Source organism: Euprymna scolopes, chromosome 15 (genome assembly GCF_053919585.1).
Source record: "Euprymna scolopes isolate OS-2025 chromosome 15, ASM5391958v1, whole genome shotgun sequence".
Lineage (NCBI taxonomy): Eukaryota > Metazoa > Mollusca > Cephalopoda > Sepiida > Sepiolidae > Euprymna > Euprymna scolopes.
The window spans coordinates 111,091,114-111,111,845 of NC_136496.1; the positions used below are offsets into that span (position 1 = coordinate 111,091,114).

Here is a 20,732-nt window from a genome sequence, read left to right on the forward strand (position 1 = left end):
TAGTATTCATGTTGCATTCAGAAAAATTTTAGAAATAGTATTCATGTTGCATTCAGAAAAATTTTGGAAATAGTATTCATGTTGCATCCAGAAAAATTTTGGAAATAGTATTCATGTTGCATCCAGAAAAATTTTGGAAATAGTATTCATGTTGCATCCAGAAAAATTTTGGAAATAGTATTCATGTTGCATTCAGAAAAATTTTAGAAATAGTATTCATGTTGCATTCAGAAAAATTTTGGAAATAGTATTCATGTTGCATTCAGAAAAATTTTGGAAATAGTATTCATGTTGCATCCAGAAAAATTTTGGAAATAGTATTCATGTTGCATCCAGAAAAATTTTGGAAATAGTATTCATGTTGCATCCAGAAAAATTTTGGAAATAGTATTCATGTTGCATCCAGAAAAATTTTGGAAATAGTATTCATGTTGCATCCAGAAAAATTTTGGAAATAGTATTCATGTTGCATCCAGAAAAATTTTGGAAATAGTATTCATGTTGCATCCAGAAAAGTTTTGGAAATAGTATTCATGTTGCATCCAGAAAAGTTTTGGAAATAGTATTCATGTTGCATCCAGAAAAATTTTGGAAATAGTATTCATGTTGCATCCAGAAAAGTTTTGGAAATAGTATTCATGTTGCATTCAGAAAAGTTTTGGAAATAGTATTCATGTTGCATCCAGAAAAATTTTGGAAATAGTATTCATGTTGCATCCAGAAAAGTTTTGGAAATAGTATTCATGTTGCATCCAGAAAAGTTTTGGAAATAGTATTCATGTTGCATCCAGAAAAGTTTTGGAAATAGTATTCATGTTGCATCCAGAAAAATTTTGGAAATAGTATTCATGTTGCATCCAGAAAAATTTTGAAAATAGTATTCATGTTGCATTCAGAAAAATTTTAGAAATAGTATTCATGTTGCATTCAGAAAAATTTTGGAAATAGTATTCATGTTGCATTCAGAAAAATTTTGGAAATAGTATTCATGTTGCATTCAGAAAAATTTTAGAAATAGTATTCATGTTGCATTCAGAAAAATTTTGGAAATAGTATTCATGTTGCATTCAGAAAAATTTTGGAAATAGTATTCATGTTGCATTCAGAAAAATTTTAGAAATAGTATTCATGTTGCATTCAGAAAAATTTTGGAAATAGTATTCATGTTGCATCCAGAAAAATTTTGGAAATAGTATTCATGTTGCATCCAGAAAAATTTTGGAAATAGTATTCATGTTGCATCCAGAAAAATTTTGGAAATAGTATTCATGTTGCATTCAGAAAAATTTTGGAAATAGTATTCATGTTGCATCCAGAAAAATTTTGGAAATAGTATTCATGTTGCATCCAGAAAAATTTTGGAAATAGTATTCATGTTGCATCCAGAAAAATTTTGGAAATAGTATTCATGTTGCATCCAGAAAAATTTTGGAAATAGTATTCATGTTGCATTCAGAAAAATTTTAGAAATAGTATTCATGTTGCATTCAGAAAAATTTTGGAAATAGTATTCATGTTGCATTCAGAAAAATTTTGGAAATAGTATTCATGTTGCATCCAGAAAAATTTTGGAAATAGTATTTATGTTGCATCCAGAAAAATTTTGGAAATAGTATTCATGTTGCATTCAGAAAAATTTTGGAAATAGTATTCATGTTGCATCCAGAAAAATTTTGGAAATAGTATTCATGTTGCATCCAGAAAAGTTTTGGAAATAGTATTCATGTTGCATCCAGAAAAATTTTGGAAATAGTATTCATGTTGCATCCAGAAAAATTTTGGAAATAGTATTCATGTTGCATCCAGAAAAAGAAAGGGTAAATCAGAAGGAAAAGGGGGCAAAATGTGGGTTGTTTTTTTTGTTTTCGCAGAACATAAAGTTTTGCAAAAGAAAGTAGAAAAACAAAAAGCATCAACGTTACGTGCATTTCATTTCAGGAAGCCAATATCTTCAGACAGCCTGATCTGGTAGCACCAGGCTAGTGAGATCGATAGCTTATGATGTTAATCTTGAGTTGAGAGCCATTCTTGTAATCGAAAAATGAGCCCAAAAGTGATAGCGAAAGAAATAACTTTATCGATGAGAAAAGAAAATGATGCAATTACGAATATTTAATGCATTTGTCTGAAGCAACATTAATCCAAAGATGCTTTGAATCTTAAAGAATTCCAGGTGAAGTATTAATCCAGTCATTATCAGCAGAGCATGGCTTCTTTCTAGCATCAAGATGAAAAGCTATGACTGTAAATTCAAAGATATATATTCAATATATTTTATACAGCGATTCTGCTAGCTCATTGGTTTAATCTTATTAACCCTGACTATAATTATAATTATTCAAATTTTTATGATCATACTCATACCAATTATATTTTTGAATGTTTGAGATGAGGACTGATTAGTTATACTATTTGAATTCCTGACTACTGTTCTTATAAAAAAAAAAGTTTTTTTTTGATTACATTATATATATATATATATATATATATATATATATATATATATATTAGTAATAATATGCAAGGATATATAATGATTAGTAATAATATGCAAGGATATATAATGATTAGTAATAATAAATAATGATATATAATGATTAGTAATAATAAATAATGATATATAATGATTAGTAATAATAAATAATGATATATAATGATAAGTAGTAAGGTTGTACATCTAGAAAACAAAAGGTTTAAGGCTCTTAAGATTCATACTAGAATTGTCTGCAAGGACATGTGGCATAATGGATAGTGTACTTGATAAAATTCAGTTCTTCTGGAGGTGGAAGGTTCATTCCTCAGTGTGGGTGACACTCAAAATACAATTGTAAATTGCTTCGGATCATCATAGTACACCCATAGATTTACATAAGGCTGACAAAACAAGAGCATGCTACCCCTATGAATTAAATAAAGGGTTCCATTCAAAATTCAGTGCAGATTTCTCATGTTCCTATTTACAATGCCTCCCCACGGGACAGAGTTAGACACCAGGGTCGTTTTTTAACATGGAGAAAAGGAACAAAAATAAAAATTGTCTCAGTCGTGAAGGATTTCTCCTCCACTGACAGAGAACAAGAAATTGATGTGCAGCATCTGAAGAACAGATGGTATTTATTTGCTCCCCCACTGAGCAAATTAGGCACAAGGCCGTTTTTAATGTGAGGTAAAAACCAGCTCCCCTAAAAGGGGTCACTCTGGTTACCAAAAATAATAATTGTCCCAGTATAGAGGGTTTCCCCTCCATTGACTGGTACAAATTATCTTAAGTGCAGTATCTGCCGGAACAGATACTACACTTTGATCTTGTTTATATATTTTATTGAGAAAGAAAAAATTGAACATAAAAAAACGTACAAAAAATTCAATTCAACAAAATTAGGCACAAGGCCCTACAAGAAGTTGGGAGGGGGAGGGTACAGGGTCTTTTTGACTATGTAACAGATGAGACTTTGAAGTCTTACTCTTGACTGGCAACATTTACCAAAATACCTCAATCACTCTGTGGATCCTAATCTAACTAATAACCCCAGCGTTCAATGTAAAATTTAACTATGTACAATTTGTATATTCATTTCTGTATGTTGTGTGTGCATTTTTTTTTTTTTTTTTTTTTTTTTTTTGTGTGTGTGTATGTGTGAGAAAATAAAGTTCGATTTCATTAGAAAGAGTTCTTGAATTAATTGGCATAAAATGTTCGTGGAGTGGGAAAAAACTAATGAAAATGTTCATTTCAAAAAAAAGGAAAAAACTACTAATGTGTTGTTAGTAAGACCCCCCTGTACTATTCTATGTGGCTAGATCCCCCACTGTTTTCCGGGGAACCGAAAACAAGCAGAGCATCCCTAATGGGGTTTGGGGAAGTGGCCTTAATGGAGGTGGGAGAAAATAAAGCAACGGATGGAGGGGGTAGGAAGGTGACCTCTGAGTAGGGGGATGACCGGGAGCATCAGAAAATAAAGATGAGGAGCAGGGGGGTTGGGCAGACTCAGAGGTTCTCTAATACCAAAAAATAAAATCAGGAGCAGGATCTCATTTGTACCACCAGTCAAGAGTTACTTTACTGAACTTATAATGCTAACCTAGGCGGGATGGGTTCCGTAGGACCCAGCACCGCCCATGCCATGCCTAAGGAGGGAACACGTATTGAAACTTGGCTCCTCGACGGATGCACAAACTAGTGCTGTGCACCCACCTCTTGTCAAATTCCACTCTAGGCAACCTCTTCCAATCGCATCTGATCTTTACTTTAAGCAAATGTTTAAAGTAAACGATCAGATCCCGATCAGGAACAGATGTCCCTTCGTGGACCAACTTGAGGCGCGCGATCCAAATGGTCATGCGCGCTACTGCTAGGATCGCCAGGAAAACCAAACTTTCCTCCCTGGGGAACGGCGGCTCCATGTTGTACACAAAAGTTCCTACGTCGAGATCGAGCAGACACTCGGCATCGATGCGAGCTGTTACCCCCTCGACGTACCTTAATAGGGGCTGTATCCGGCTGCAACTAAAAAACGCGTGCTCGATTGTTTCGGGCTCGCGTTCGTCACAGCACGGACAGAAGCGGCTGGTATGTTCTTTATACCGGAAAAGTACGTCGAAGAGGGGCAGCGCATTTCGGACCAGTCGCCAAGTCAGGGAGAATTCCGAGTTATTCAGAATCTCCCGTCCCGGCGCCCAACGCCATTGAGAACGGACAACCTCCATCGACCATCCCATCCGCCTACAAAGTGGATCCTTCGCGGTCCCCTCCACTAAATCCCGATACAGTTTCTTCCTTGGCTGATCGAGGACATTGGTCCCCGGCAAAGCTCTAAGAGCGGTTCGGCATTCGGAGAAGAACTTGGACTCCCCCTTCGGTCTACGACGACCTTCTACCGAAGGGTTGGGTTTGAGGTTGGGAAACGAGTTCTCAACCACAGGGACCCAAGGAGCGTCTCCTTCAAGCGAACGACCCAGGAAAGCCAATCTCTCGGCGTTTCTATGACACAAGAGACTGGGCTGACCCAGGCCTCCCTCGCTCGGATTTTGAACACAGACCTCTCTGCAGACATAATGCTTACCCTCGTTCCACAAAAGTGAATCGAGGCGCCCTTGTAAGCGGGTTAGTCGTTCTGCAGGGAGAGGAAGTACAGACAAACGGTAAAGGATGAGCGGAAAGACGTATGTAGCACACGCTTCCGCCCGACCCTTCAAGGACAATTTCCTTCCAATCCAAGTCTTTACTGACGATTTGACCTTAGACTGTACTTCCGACCAATTCTTTTCCAGCTGAAGTCCCGGTCCAAACCAGACACCGAGAATGCGGACCGGTCCATCGGTCCAGCTGAAAATACCTGGAAGCGAGTTTACCCCGGTCCAGGCCCCCAACCGCAGGCCAACAGACTTGCTACGGTTGAAGATGGCCCCTGTTACTTCTTCGTATCGAGCGAGCACCTCGACCACCGCTTGAACGTCCGTGAGGCAAGACACGAACACGGTGACGTCATCGGCGAACGCGGAAACCCTGGCTCGTGTGCCTCCAGGGAGAGCTATTCCGCGCAGGACTGGTGTAGCCGCCTCGTCCCTTAACTTGCGAAGGAGGGGTTCCAACGCCAGGACATACAACAGAGGCGACAGCGGACAACCCTGTCGCACCGACCGAGAGACAGCGAATGACTCCGACAGCTTACCGTTGATCTGCACCGCTACCGTCGGCCTGTCATACAGAACAAAGATCCACTTGCGGAAGTCCGGATTAAATCCAGCGGCCTCTAGCACAGATCCTAGGAACCGATGGTCGACCCTATCGAATGCCTTGGACTGATCCAAACTGATCAGCGCGGCTTCGGCGTCGTCTTCTGTCCCCTCTATGATCGAGCGTATCAAGTGCAAATTGTCTTGAATCGATCTCCCCTTCACAGCATAAGTCTGGTCCGGTTCGATCAAGTCAGTGATGACAACCTGCAAGCGATTCGCAAGAATCTTTGCCAAAATCTTTAACTCTGTGTTTAGCAGAGTCAAGGGCCTAAAATCATCAAAGTTTTCCCTCCCACCATGCCGTTGACCTTTCCTCAGCAATGTGATCACACCCTTGGTCACCTGTCCAGGGATGGAACCCTGGGCAAACCAATGGTTGAACATATCCTTCAGAATAGGGACCAACATGGGCGACAGCCTCAAGTAAAACTCGTAGGGTAAACCATCAAGACCCGGGGATTTGTTATAGCCGACCTGCTTCAACGCAGTAATGACCTCATGTTCAGTAATAAGACCATCACAGCTAGCCGCCCGAGCCGCCGTGAGGCGGGGCGAGTCAGCCAAATAGCTGCCAAACTCATCAACCCTGAGTCCGGGTAGTTGGGTGAAGCGCACCGATAGATGCTCCCGAAACCCCTCGCAGATCTCCCGAGTCGATACTAAGGGGTGTCCTTCCAGGTTATGTACTTTACGAATGTACCCATCCGAACCGCGCCTTAAAGCAGCCTTACGCTCAACAGCGTCAACATTCACAGCCTCGTTAGAAACTTTGTTTAACCTAGCCCTAACTACTTGACCTTCATACCGCTCGCTAGCCAAGCGGTTGAGATCTTGTTTAGCTAGTGCTAACTCTAGGGGGTCCCCCCCCTCCACCGCCCGGGTCAGCTTATCCTCTAAACGCTTCTTTGCCTTAGCCTTATCTATCGCGAGGCGTTGGCTATACTGGACAGAGAAGCGCCTAATTTTGGCCTTGAGACTAACCCACCACTTACTCCCTGTAACCGCCCCCACTAAAGCCCGCTGAATTAGCTCAGTGACCTTCAACCGGTAGTCCTCCAGCTCCAACAAGGTGCTGTTGAACTTCCAGTATCCGGCCAGTTTAGGCCTAGCACTTAAGCTCAAACGGGCCATAACAAGTTTATGGTCCGAGTGTCCTAGCAAGTGGAACGTGGGGCAAGATAGGAAGTCTACATCGCCTCTTCTAACTAACATCCGATCCAAGTAAGTGCTTGGATGGGAAGGCACTACAGGATGCCACGTCCACATCTCCCGCCCCGGATGATCCAGACGAAATCTGTCGACGAGATCGCACAAGGCCATCAGGTCAGACAGACTGCTGTCACACCACGCCGACCCGCTAGTCCCCCCGACCTTATCTATTTTGGGATCAAGGATTGCATTCCAATCCCCCATTAAAACTAACCGTTCCGGATCCACTAAGAAGCCCTCCAACCGTCGAAAAAAGGTTGCCCTCTCTACAGCAGCATTGGGAGCATAAACAGCAACAATCCGAAAAACACTACAATTAACAGCAACATCAACAACAAGCGCCCGCCCGTCCTCGCCTGCGTGAACAACATTCACCGACGCTGACAGGGTGCGACTCACTAGCAAGGAGATTCCACGACTATAGGTATTGCCATATGCTGAGTAGACATCGTAATCGTTTACCAGCACCTGACAATCCCCGTCACAAACAAAGTGGGTCTCCTGGATAGCGGCGATATCTACCTTGAGGGACACCAAGTCTCTCACAACGCGCGAGGCTTTGCTTCGACACCTGATGCCCCTCACATTCAATGTAGCCAAGTTCAAAGACATGATCACTTACCTCAAGCACTGTCACAGACGGGTCTGAAATCCTGGGCAGTGAGGACATGGCAGGCCTGGCCAAGGCTGCCGGTTAGTAAATCCGATGAAGGTGATCCATCCTTGGCCACGCCCCCCACGTCCAGGGGGAAGGTTAGTTTGAGTGCCCTGTATAGCGATGGGTGTACATACATGGGGATTCTACCCTCACATTTAAAGAAAATGTTGGTCAGTGAAGGATGGTCCCTATCCACCAGCTGCTGGCCTGGGATCGCATTCTTCGCTGCCCTAATCATTGCCCACATTCCTCCAGTCCTAGCGTCCTTGTTGACCCTAACGAAAGTGGTCAACAAGGGAGCGTCCTTGAATTTAGTGGGGTCTGTTACTAGGTTTCCACCGACTTTTTCAAAGTTTTTAAGTTTATTGTACCGGACCTTCTGTTGTCCTTTAAGGTCCGGAGCCGGTTGGAGAGGGTCTGTTTCACAAATCCTGCTTCCTGGCAGGAAGGGGAGCTTTTTGGTCCGTTCAGTGCGGACTTTGGGAGTGGGGGAGGGGATCTCTTTTGGTTGATGGGGAGGCTGAGCGCTTGGGGAGGGGGTAGCCTGCTCGTTTTCTTCTTTTTGGCTCCTGTCACGGGATGAGGGGCGGGAAGAGTTTCTTGGGGCCTTTATAGGAGAGGGGGAAGGTTGTTCAGGTTGCTGGGGTGTTGGGATCACAGGGGGCTCATCCTGTGTTATTGTTGCGAGGGAGTCCTTCTCAGTCTCAGTGGGGGTAGGAGGGTTTGCGCGTGTCTTGCGGCTTTTCCTCCTCCTGGCCCTCCTGATCTCTGTTGCGCTCAGGGCCATAGAGACTGTTGTTGTCTCTTCCTCTGCCTCTGACGCGGCCTCCTCCTCAGATTCTGGTAGTTTCCTCTTGTTTGAGGAGGAGGGTGTCTGTGTGTCCATTTTCTCTGTCTCGCTCTTCGGTTGTTCTTGGTCTTGGGTGACTGTCTGCAAGGATGGCTGTTTGTTGATCTTGCCTTTCTTTACGACCGTCACCCAGCCTGTCGGTGCCTCTGGAGGATTTGCGGCCGGCGCGGGATCCGCGGCTTGATTTGTTGTCACGCTTGTTCCCGCCGCTTTTGTGGGCTTCTTCCCTCCATTCCTCTTTGGACAGTCCTTCGCCATATGCCCTTGTTGTGTGCACAGCCAGCAATGAGGCCTCCTCCCTTCCACTATAAGGGAGAGTGTCCACTCTCCGAACTTGAGTGTGGCTGGGATGGCGTAGAATCCAGCCTTTTCCAGGACCATCTGTACTTTGTAGTCCCCGGTCATGATGTTTCTTAATCCGCGGACCGGGGTGACTTCCTCTACGTCTCCATACTGGCTTAGGATAGCCCCCAGTTGTTTGGCCTCCATATAGCAGGGGACGTTTAGAGCAGAAACATTTGCTCTCCTCTTGTTCATATAGATGGGTTGGAGCTTTATGTTCCTGCTCTGATGGCAGGTCCTGGACAGCCTGACTGCGTCTTCGGAGGTGGGGAGCAGAACATCCCACTGTGCGTAACTCCTTCTACAGATGTAGTTGGCGGGAATGTTCTGCTCCAGCAACACGTTCATCATGGTGTCCTTGTTGACGCCCGTCAGACCCCTTGTCTTGGTGTCTGAAGTTATCAGCGAGAGCACTCTTTTCTCCAGAACTTCCACTTGACCCGGGAGGGGTTGGATGTTGTTCCCCTGGGTATACTCCTTGTAAGTTGAGTCGAAGAGTGCTCTGTAGTCTTCGGGCGTCAACTTCCCTTGCTGCTCTTTGGGGCCCCATGCCGGTCCTCCATCCTGGTGGGTGTCAGCTGGACTCGGGTTGGGGGGCGTAGCTGGTGTTGTGGGGCTCTCCATTGTTATGGGCATTTTTGGTTTCGGAACGGGGCCGTTACCAGGCAAAGTAGGCCATTGTGTCTTTGGCGTTGTTTCGTCCTGGCTTGGTTTGCTCTCCGGGCCGCTCCCCTTTCTTATTTTCTTCCTTTGCTGGGTGGCTGTCCCCTTGGGGGATGGAGGTGTCTCCCCTTCTGGTGCCGTGTTCCCAGCTGGAGCGTTGGTGGGTACTGTCAAGGGTGTCTCTCCTTCCAACTTGCTTTTGTTACCACTGGCCGGAGAGTCACCCCTTTTCCGTATTTGGTCCTCTTGGGGAGTGTTGGGGGGCCAATCACTGTCTTCCCCGCCGAATAGTGAGCAGATGGAGGCTATTACGTCTTCATCCAGCGCCTCGGTTTGGTCCGCGGTGCTGTTTTCCTCCTTTTCTGTTGGGGAGTCGCCCTTTGGGGGAGCGGGGGATGGGTTCCCCGGTCTTCCTCCCTTGGTTCTGCCGTCCTGGGGTGCAGCTGGTTGGCTGGGTTCTGCACTTTCCCCAGCTAGTGACTTAACGGCAGCTTTTTCCGCTGGGTTGTCCTCGTGGGGAGCGGTTGCAGGTGCTTTTCGGGGGGTCGCCGCGGGCTGCGGCCCTACCCTCCCGCTTTCTTCCAAGGTCGCCGCGCGCCGGGGCCCTACCTTGTTTCCTGGCGCCGTCTCGCCGGGAGATGCATCAGCTCCCTCACATAGGGAGTCGTTAGCAGTTGAGATGCTGCGCATTTGGGGTGACGTACCCCTCCTGCCTGGCATCGTGGCAGTTGCACTGGCCGCTGGCACGGACCAAAGTGTAGTGGGGGAAAAGAAAACCCAGGGGAATGGAGGGGGAGGAGCGGACTTTGAAGAAATTAGAGTTTTTGACTTCCCCTCACGGGGATGTCGGGTTAGCAGCTCAGATCCCCCCGCGAGGGGGGAGAGCAGAGAAGAAAGACGCAGTGGGTGCTAGCGGGTCAGAGTGCCGCGTCGCAATTAAGAGAGAGAGGGGATAGGCATCCCTGCCCACAGAGGGGAGCAGAAACGAAGCACCCGCCCTACCCCACGTCACCCTACCCACTAACTTACCCCAACGGAAGCGAGAAAGAGAACCCTGTCTGCTCGATCCACTGGGAGAGCAGCGAAGATAGACAAAGTTTGGGCCTGGCAGGTCAGAGTGCTGCTCAGGCAATTAAGTGTTGAGAAATTAGACCATCCCAGTCTCGAGAAGTGAGACCGAAACGAAGAAAAAACAACATGCAAAAACAACAAATGAAAAAAGAAGGTCTCAACTACCAGCGATAGTGGTGTTGGTCCCGAGATTCCAGTCTCCCAAAAGAGGGGATCGGTTTCCGGGTCCAAGCTCCCACAAATGTGGAGTCGGTCCTCTAGGTCCTGACTCCCCAAAGGAGGGGGTCGGTCCTAACTAACAAAGGTTAGTAAGAAAAAACACCTTAACCTAGCCCGAAAGCCCGGTGGTGGGTCAAGTTTAGTAACTGAGAGAACAGATACTACACTTTGAGATATTAAATCTTTTATTCATGTTAAAAAAATACAGTAAAATTAACGGTGAACAAAAAACTTAGGCACATGGCCAACTCAAAAGGGGGGATTTTGGGGGTCGTTGGTCATCCTTGTCGCTCCAGAACTAAACAAAGTCAAAAGTTTCTCCCAGCTAGTATCTTCTTTCACCATAATACCGCATTCACCCTTTCATCTTGGGGGACGTCCTAGTAACTCCCAATTTTTAAAACATTTTTTATTGACGTGTAAAAACAAAAAAGATAACAATAAAATGGTAACAATAATTCATTTGTGTCGAGGGAGGGGGAAGAAAAAACAAAAGGTGATTAGTAGGACCCTCCCAACCCCGTCTAGTTGATAGACTGCCCGTTCCACTAGGTTTGTAAAAGGAACCTCGCTTCTGCGGGTCAGTCTCTAGGTGGGGATGCCCTCTAGATGGGGGTGAATGGAGAAAAGAAAATTTTGTGGGTAAGGGATGGAGGTTAGTTTGTATTTCTTTTTCTCCAAGATGGGTAAAATTTAGAGGAAGGGGTGAAAAACAAAAATTGCAGGTAAGAGGGGATGGGGATCTTGGAGGCTTCCTAATCGGGGAGGGATGGAACACACACTCAGCTAGCTGAGAGACTACTTGTTTAATTTAACTTTACAGAACTGCGCGTTCCACACCTAGGCGGGGAACACGTATTCGAATTTGGCTCCTCTTCGTACACACAGACTTGCCACATGTATCCATCTTCTGTCAAATGCCGCGCGATGCAGCCTTCTTCTATCACATCTGATCTTCACCCGTAGTTGGTGTTTAAAGAACGCGATCAGATCTTGATCAGAAAAAGACAACACCCCCCGGCAACCTTGCAGACGCGACGTCCAAATCACCATTCTCGCCACGGCCAGAATCGTAACGTAGACCATTTGTCTTTCCCGGTCCCACGGCGGCCTCACGTTGTCCACAACATTGGATACAGTAATTGGGCGAGGATGCTCAGGATCGATGCGAGCCGTCACCCCACTGACATACGACCAGTACTGGCGGAGTTCGCGGCAATCAAAGAAAGCGTGATCCGTAGTTTCCACAGCCGTTGTCCCACAACGGGGACAATCGGGCGACTCCAGAAACCCAGAACTGCATTGTATGTTGTTGAGTGGAAGTGCATTTCGGGCCAATCGCCAGGTCAGAGAGAACTCCGAATTGTTCAGATGACTCGAACCTGGCGCCCAGCTCCACGCGGAGCGGATCCCACTCTGCTGCCACCCCAAACGCGCGCATAGCGGGTCGTCAGCGGCCTCCCTCACTAGATCCCTGTGGAGTTCCCTACGGGTAGCAGTCACAAGGTCACTGGACCTTGGTAGTCGTTTTAGCGCGGCTCGGCACTCTTTCATGTAGGCAGATTCTCCCCGCGGCCTGCGACGGCTCTCGATGGAAGGGTCGAGAACGAGGTCGGGGAAGGCGGCAGTAACCACGGGGTGCCACGGTTGGTCCTCCTGCATATAGTTGCTCAGGAAGGCCAGTCTCTCAGCATCTCGATGACACTTCAAGTCCGGCATTCCCAAGCCTCCCTCACACGGACGTTGAATACAGACCTGTCTGCTCACCCAGTGTCTTCCTCTGTCCCAAAGGAGCGAGGACAAGAGTTCGACGAGAGCTTTTAGGTGTTGTGCAGGCAGGGGAAGTACGGCCAGTCGGTAAAGGATGAGAGGAAAGACGTAAGTGGCGCACGCCTCAGCTCTACCCTTTAAGGAAAGTTTCCTAGGAAGCCACGAACTGACTGCAGCCTCCACCTTTGACCGTACCTCCAACCAATTCTTGTCAAGCTGGAGACCCGGTCCGAACCACACGCCGAGGATCCGGACCGGGCCATCTGTCCAGCTGAAGGGCGCAGGGAGGTTTGCGTTGCCACTCCATGCGCCCAACCGCAGTCCTACCGACTTGTTGCGGTTTATCTTGGCCCCTGTAATTCTTTCGTACTGTGTGAGTGCCTCCGACACGACCTCAATGTCTCTGGAGCCCGACACGAAGATCGTGACATCATCGGCGAACGCGGATACCTTGGCAGCTGAGCCGCCAGGCAGAGCCATTCCGCGCAGGGCCGAATTTGCCTCCCCATGTCTCAGCTTGCGGAGAAGAGGCTCCAAAGCCAGGACATAAAGCAGGGGCGACAGCGGACAACCCTGACGAACCGACCGAGAGATAACAAAGGGTTTCGAGCGCTTTCCGTTCACTTGCACGACAGCCATGGGCTGCCGATACATTATGGAGATCCACTTGCAAAAGTCCGGTTTAAAACCGGCGGCCTCTAAGACAGATGCCAGGAAACGATGGTCGACCCTATCGAAAGCTTTGGACTGATCTAAGTTTATCAGCGCGGCTTCTGTGTCGTCATCTATTCCCCCCTCTAGGATCATGCGGATCAGGTGCAAGTTGTTCTGAATCGATCTCCCCTTCACAGCGTAGTTCTGTTCTGGTTCAACCAACTCGTCGATAACAACCTGCAGCCGATTCGACAGGACCTTGGCCAAAATCTTCAACTCTGTGTTTAGCAGAGTTATGGGCCTGTAGTCATCTAACTCTTCCCCTCCATGCCCGTCACCTTTCTTCAGCAATGTGATCACTCCCTTGGTCACCTGCCCTGGGATGGATCCCTGAGCAAACCAATGGTTGAACATATCCGTCAGAAGAGGCAGAAACATGGGCGACAGCCTCAAGTACAGTTCGTATGGCAGACCATCAAGTCCTGGCGATCTGTCACAGCTGACCTGCTTCAGCGCAGTAAAGACCTCCTGCTCCGTCACCCGGCCCTCGCAACCAGCCGCTCTAGCCGCCTCGAGGCGGGGAGAGTCGGCCAAATAGTCGCTAAACTCAAGGACCGGAAGATCGGGCTGCTGCGTAAAACGCTCCTCGAAATGTTCTCGAAACCCCTCGCAGATCTCCCGAGTCGATTCCAGGGTGCGTCCATTCGGATGTTTGATTTTTGCAATATATTTGTCCGAGCCACGCCTAGAAACCTCACGGCGCACGTCTGCATCAGAATTGACTGCTTCGTTGCCTATCTTTCTAAGCCTAGCTCTAACTACTTGGCCTTCGTAACGCTCGCTAGTCTCGCGTAGAAGGTCCTGCTTAGCTAGTTCCTGACTAACCCTATCACCCTCCCCGGTAGCCTGGGCTAGTTTCTGCTCTAGCTTCTTCTTCGTCTTGGCCTTATCTAGTGCGAGGCGCTGGGCATACTTGACGGAGAAGCTTCTGATCTTGGCTTTGAGACCTAACCACCACTTACTCCCGGTAACCGCCCCCACTAGTGCCTTTTTAATCAATTCTCTTAACTGATCTTGGAAGTCTTGTATCTCCAGAAGGGAGGTGTTTAACTTCCAGTACCCCGCTAACTTAGGCCTATTTCCTAGCTTCAGCCGGGCCATAACTAATTTATGGTCCGTCTGGCCTAGCCAAGTGAACGTGGGACAAGATAAGAAGTCTACTTCGCCTCTCCTAACTAACATCCTGTCCAAATAAGTATTTGGATAGGAGGAAACACTATTGGTCCACGTCCACATCTCCCGCCCTGGATGCTCGACCCGAAACCTGTCGACCAGACCGCATCTAGCCATCAGATCAGCCAGGCTGGACTCGCACCTCTCCGATCCTCTAGCTCCGCCTCCTACCTTATCTATGTCGGGGTCTAAGATGGAATTCCAATCCCCCATTAGCACTACCCGCTTCCGACAATCTACAAACGCGTCAAGCTGACTGAAGAATGAGACCCTCTCACGAGCGGTGCTGGGCGCATGAACCGCAATCACCCGAAACACAGAATCTTTTACGGCAACATCGGCCACAACCAGCCTACCCACTGCATCTCTATGGACAACGTCGACCGTCGCCGACAGGGTACGTTTAACCAGCACGGAAACTCCCTTCCCCCGCGGGCTGCCATATGCTGAGAAAACCTCAAAGTCTCGGGCCAGCACCTGACAGTCCACAGAGGAAACGAAATGCGTCTCCTGAATCGCAGCGACATCCACTCCCAGGGACAAGAGGTCGTGCCGGAGGCGAGCCGCCCGGCCCGATGATCTCAAGCCCCTCGCATTCAGACTAGCCAAATTCAAAGCCATGGTACCTACCTTAAGGTGTGTTACACTCAGCTCCGAAGTCAGCCGGGGAAAGGACACCGACGTTGTGTGCAATGCTCAAGGTGGTCAGGTTTTTCATGTCCTGACCTTCTCTCACAATGCCGCCGACATCCAAAGGGTAGGTCAATTTAAGGGCCCTATAGAGTGACGGATGGACCAACACTGGGACCCTTCCCTTGCATTGTTTTGACAGTTCATCAAGAGAAGGGTCATTTTTTTTAACCAGTTCAATTCCCGGAAACGCCCCTTCAGCGGCCTGCAGCCTTGTCCACAAGTTGGTCTTGCAGGCCTCTGGAGTTCTGACAAAGGTTATTAGGAGTGGGGCGTCCGGGAAATTTGAGGGGATATTTACATCTTTCCCCTCTATCTGTTTGTAATCGAGCAGAGGTTTTAAGTTTTTCCTCTGCCGATGGGAAATGTCTGTGGCCACAGATAGAGGGTCTACATAACATAGTTCCTCAGGGGCAAGGACCTTTGGTCTGCAAGAGGCAGAGGAGTCTCTCCTCTCCCTCGGTTCATTCTTTTCATTTTCTTTTTGGGGTAGTGGCTCAGTTTGCCTTGGTGTGGGGACGGGTGTTTGTGTGGTGCCTGGTGTTGGTGTTGGTGTTGGTGCAGTGTTTGGTGTTGGTGCGGTGTCTGGTGTTGGTGTTGGTGCGGTGTCTGGTGTTGGTGTGGTGTCTCGTGTTGGTGCGGTGTCTGGTGTTAGTGCGGTGTCTGGTGTTGGTGCGGTGTCTGGTGTTGTTGCAGTGTGTGGTTTGGGGGTGGAAGTGGATTTTGTTGTTAGGGGTGGTGTATGTTCACAGGGAGTGGGGGCCACCTTTTCTTCCTCTTTTCTTCTTTTGTTTTTCTTTTTCATTCTTTCGAATGAACCGGGGAGAGGTGAGGTTGAGTTCCTCTCCCTCTCACTTGCGGATTCATCCTCAGAGGAGCAGTCTTTTCTCCGCTTGATCCCCGTCTCGATTGGTGTGGGGACCGTTGGTTGTGTCTGCTCCTCTATTTGCTGCTGCAGCTGTTTTTGTTGTTGCTGCTCTCGCTGGTGTCGTTGCTGCTGCTGCTTCTGCTGCACTTGCTGATTTTGCTGTTGCAGTAGTTGCTGCTGCAGTTGTTTCCGCGGCATTGGCTGCGGTGGCTGTTGTTGTTTCTGCATTTGCAGAGGCTCCTGCCTCGATTTTTGGGCTGGTGGTGGGACGGTGGCAGAAGGGATTAAGTGTTTCCGCTTTTGTCTCACTACCGTGCTCCATTCTTCCCCCTTGGCCTCCTGGGTGGTTTGAGTTTTCCTTGGAGCTGGGGTTGGTGCTGCAGTTGCAGGGGTTGTTGCCGCCTGTTTTGGTGCGGGCGTTGTCTCAGTGGATGTGACCGCCTTTTGGGTTATTGGATTAGGGGTTACCCTTTGGGGGCAACTCCTAGCCATGTGGCCCTGCTTTTGGCAGAACCAACAGTGTGGACGACGGCCCTCCACCACTACCGTTATGCTGGCGTCTTTGTATGTCAGCAGCGGTGGTATTGCCTGAAAACCTTTCCTCTTCAGCCTCATTGCTATTGTGTAGCAGCCCAGGTGAGTCCCAGTTTTTGACCGTATTGGGGTCACCTGTTCTACCTCACCGTACTGGCTGAAGAGGCATCCTAATACTTCCGCAGGTATTTGGGTTGGCACATTAAATACCTGCACCCGAGTCCTTCTCTTGCCCTGGTATTCAGGTGTTAGTTTGACTCTCCCATGCTTTATTTCTTGGAGGGAGAGTCTCTCTGCATCTTCCTTGGTGGGTAGGAGGATGTCCCACATGGCGTAGCTCCTCTGGTACAGGTATAATACCGGGATATTTAGCTTATGTAGGAGCCCTGCCATGTCTTCCTTTTTCATCCCTAGGAGGCGGTTTTCCGGCATATCCGAGATGATGAGGGAGAGCACTCTGTCTTCGATTGCCTCCCAAGCGCCTGGCACTGGTTTAATTTCTGCCCCCTCTATGTATTGTCTGTACTTGGTCAAGTACAAGTCTTTATACTCTTGAGGGGACAGTTGCTTCTCTACAGTCTTCCCCCATGCCAACCCTCTTGTTGGTGTTGGATCTTTGGTGAGGTTGGACTGTTTTTGCTGTTCCTTGGCGGAAGGGTTGCTATTTTGAGGGGCATTTCCCTTTCCGCTTTCCTTTGGGACCGACTCTCCCTGCTCTATACTTCTTCCAGGAAATACTTCCCTTTTTGGGGAGTCGGCCTCCTGGGGAGCATTGTCCTTGGGAGCTTTTGCCCCTTTTGTTTTGGGGAGGTTTAGGCTGTATGCCCCCTCGTTTTCTTGATTTGCTCCCCTTTTGGGGCAGTAGCCCTCCTGGGGAGCACTGTCTCTCTTATCGTCCTTTGGGGCTACTGCCTCTTGATTTTTGTTGTCAGAGCGGGATGCCCTGTCCAACATTGTTTTTTCTCCCCTTTGTGGGGAGTCGCCCTCTTGGGGAGCTGCTGGTGAGTTTTCTCCCTTCTGGGGGGCGTCCTTCGGTTTCGTGTCCGGGCGGTATGCCCCGTTGCTTTTTGCTTCCCCTGTTGGGGAGCCGTCCTCTTGGGGAGCAGTTTTTCTTGTGGTAGCCTCCTGGCTGGGGGTATCTGTATTGGTGGTCCCCGGGCTGGGGGTGTCCATTTTTGAAAAAAGCTCTCTCTCTTCTGTATAATTCACCAAAATGAGTGACGTGGAGTCGGCGTCCAAATTGGGAGCCGACTTTGGCGCCAAAAAGAAGTGGCGCCAAAGGCGGCAAGAGGGGAGATAGAACTGAGAGAGGGAGTGGGAGGTTAGTGGAGGGAAGAGAGAAAGTGTTTCCGACCCTCCCTCGCGGGAAGGTCGTAAATTATCAGCTCGGATCCCCCCCCGTGGGGGAGGGGGGAGAGCAGAGAAAGACAGACAAAGTGGGGGTGCGGACAGAACGCTACCCAACAAGCTCTCCGGGCACGAGAATGTGTCGCCAGAACACGACTGCCTATCGCTGTGTATGTATCAGAGAACAGATACTACACTTTGATCTTGACCAAAAGGCCAAACACCTGAAGAAGGTCAAAGGTTATATCAATTGAAACATTATAAAAATAGCACACAAGATGAGAACAGTTTGAAGAATCCACAGTAATTATGCCAAAAATATTGCAACAGTCAGTGACCATTTGAAAATGATTTGAGACTAACTGACAGATGAACGAAACTTCTTCTGGAGATTTGTGGACGCATCTAAAAACATTTCATAATCATTAAAACAAACAAACATCGCACATGGGAAGCACATGCGTTTTAAACAAATGCGTACTTGTGCATGGTGAATGATCCAAAAACACAATCAAGTAATAAAAATATCTTTGTTTTACATATGTGTGTGGCTTGGTCTTCATTCTTGATTGTCACTTTTTCAATATGGCCATTACTTGTATCTTCTAGTGGTTGTGATCAACCATTTAACTCAAGATGAATAAAATGTATGCATAGGAACATAAGACTTGTTGGTGGTTTTAAAGGTTTTATTAGGGAGAGATGTTCATTCGCAAGGGAAGAGACCAAAATTAATTTCTTATAAAAGATGGACTAAAATTAATTTCTGCTTACTTAATTAAAAATTGGTCAATGAACAAACAGAGGAGATTCACTTAGATTCCTACATTGTAGGAGCACATCTGGTCTCTTGACTTTGCCAATGCGAAATGTGCAAAACTCTGAGTCAAATATGTAATGCAATTTCCATCTAACAATTTAACACTTGCTTCCAGCATGTTCTGTCTAGGCAGCTGACCCTTGACACTTATTGTCTCACACACTGGGTCTATTTCCATTCACCACCAGGTCGTTCTGATATGGACTTCATAAAACACTCAAAATTCATGCTAGCTGACATAATCTCTACCTACCGGCATACATGTAACACTATTTCAAACTTAAGTATAACAGACGGACAGACTAATCTTCTAAAAGAGAGCAAGGACGCATTAAAAAATAAAATGTGTTTACCGTTGTAAGATTGCTTTTAAGTATTGCTGCAGGACTTTTTGCTCAGCCTTCACAATAATTTTATCGTAGGCTTTAGGTCGAAGGTGCTGGAAATCATTATTGTAATCTTTTAGGGTGGCACATATTGTATTGACAGCTTCATCTCCAGTCATCCTGAAAATAAATCATCTTTTAAATAATGATGGCTAGAACAACAATTCTTCACAGAAATTGCAATACGAGTTTAGGTAAATAACAATTCAGAAATTTTACATTTATTATGAATTAGAATATTTCATATTTTTACAGGAACCACAAGTTTTTATTTTTTATTTCTGCATTTTGCATATAGGTGGTTGCCATTTTGTATGTTGTGTTATTGTTTTTTTTGTTTGTTTTTTAGATAGGAGTCACCACTTATCAAGGTCTGGAGGCCACTTGAGGATAGGGGTTAATGAGTGCACAGTAGTCAATGGGATAATATCGTAGTAATCGTTAGTAGTGAAAATTTGGTACATTGGATTATTTAAGGGGGACAGTTCATCAAGAATTTGTTTACATTGGACTTGAAGACTACCAAATTGTAGTCAGCTGGAAAGCAGGCAAACGGAAGAGAGTTCCACAGGAGTGCAGTTCTAAGAAAGAATCTTTGTTCATGGAATCTACATTTAGGTTTAGGCACAGATAAAGAGTGGCGGAAATTATTGATAGTGGTTTCAACTAGAAGAATGCTTTTTGTGAAAGTTTGGCGAGGCGGGACAATAGATTGGAGCTCAGATGAGCGCTTGCCATAAAAAAATGATAAAGAAGTGACATCTCTTCTGTGGGAAAGAGGTTGCAGGGAATAGAAAATGGCATCTCCCACTAGGCCACGAAGTCTATTTTGAACTTTGTCAAGGCAGAATAAGGTATTTCTAGCAGCTTCTTCCCAGATGTGGCAACAGTAGTCTATCCTTGGATGTCCCTGGCTTTTATATAGGTAGAGAATTGTATCAGCAGTGAGATATCTTTTATATAGGTAGAGAATTGTATCAGCAGTGAGATATCTTTTATATAGGTAGAGAATTTTATCAGCAGTGAGATATCTTTTATATAGGTAGAGAATTGTATCAGCAGTGAGATATCTTTTATATAGGTAGAGAATTGTATCAGCAGTGAGATATCTTTTATATAGGTAGAGAATTGTATCAGCAGTGAGATATCTTTTATATAGGTAGAGAATTGTATCAGCAGTGAGATATCTTTTATATAGGTAGAGAATTGTATCAGCAGTGAGATATCTATTAGAGCGGTAGAAAGATTCCACCATTTTTACAGCAACCTTGGCAACAGATTTATGTGTTCCATTTCAAAACATGCAGCTTCCCCAAGACGAGAGCCATTCATTTCAATTGATGCCAGATGGGGATCGGAGCATTGATGATGTAAAGATAGAAGCTTAGTTTTAGATGCATTAAAAGTAACCAGCTACCACTTTCCCCATTCTACAATGTGCTCAAGATCAGAGGAGAGAGAATCAGAGAGAACTTGGTCATTTATGGCCGTTGACGTCTTGCCATAGATGTAGTGTTGTCAGCATAATGTGCAGAACATGTGATGGTTGAAAAATTGTGTATATATATATATATATATATATATATATACATATTTCAAGGTTGTACCAGTGGTTTCATTGCGCTGAATCAACCACAGGAGGTTTAACGGTTTTTTGTTTTTTTTTTCCTGTTTGTTTA

General features: G+C 46.5%; 1 protein-coding gene across 1 annotated transcript in view; it reads right to left on the reverse strand.

The window, feature by feature from the left end:
* The window catches only part of LOC145294067 (exocyst complex component 3-like), a 100,295-nt gene that overhangs the window by 17,925 nt on the left and 61,638 nt on the right, over window positions 1-20,732 (reverse strand). Inside the window, exon 20 of the mRNA XM_080141068.1 lies at window positions 19,021-19,173. Coding sequence (XP_079997194.1) covers window positions 19,021-19,173 — 153 coding nt within the window. The remainder of the gene's footprint in view (window positions 1-19,020; window positions 19,174-20,732) is intronic.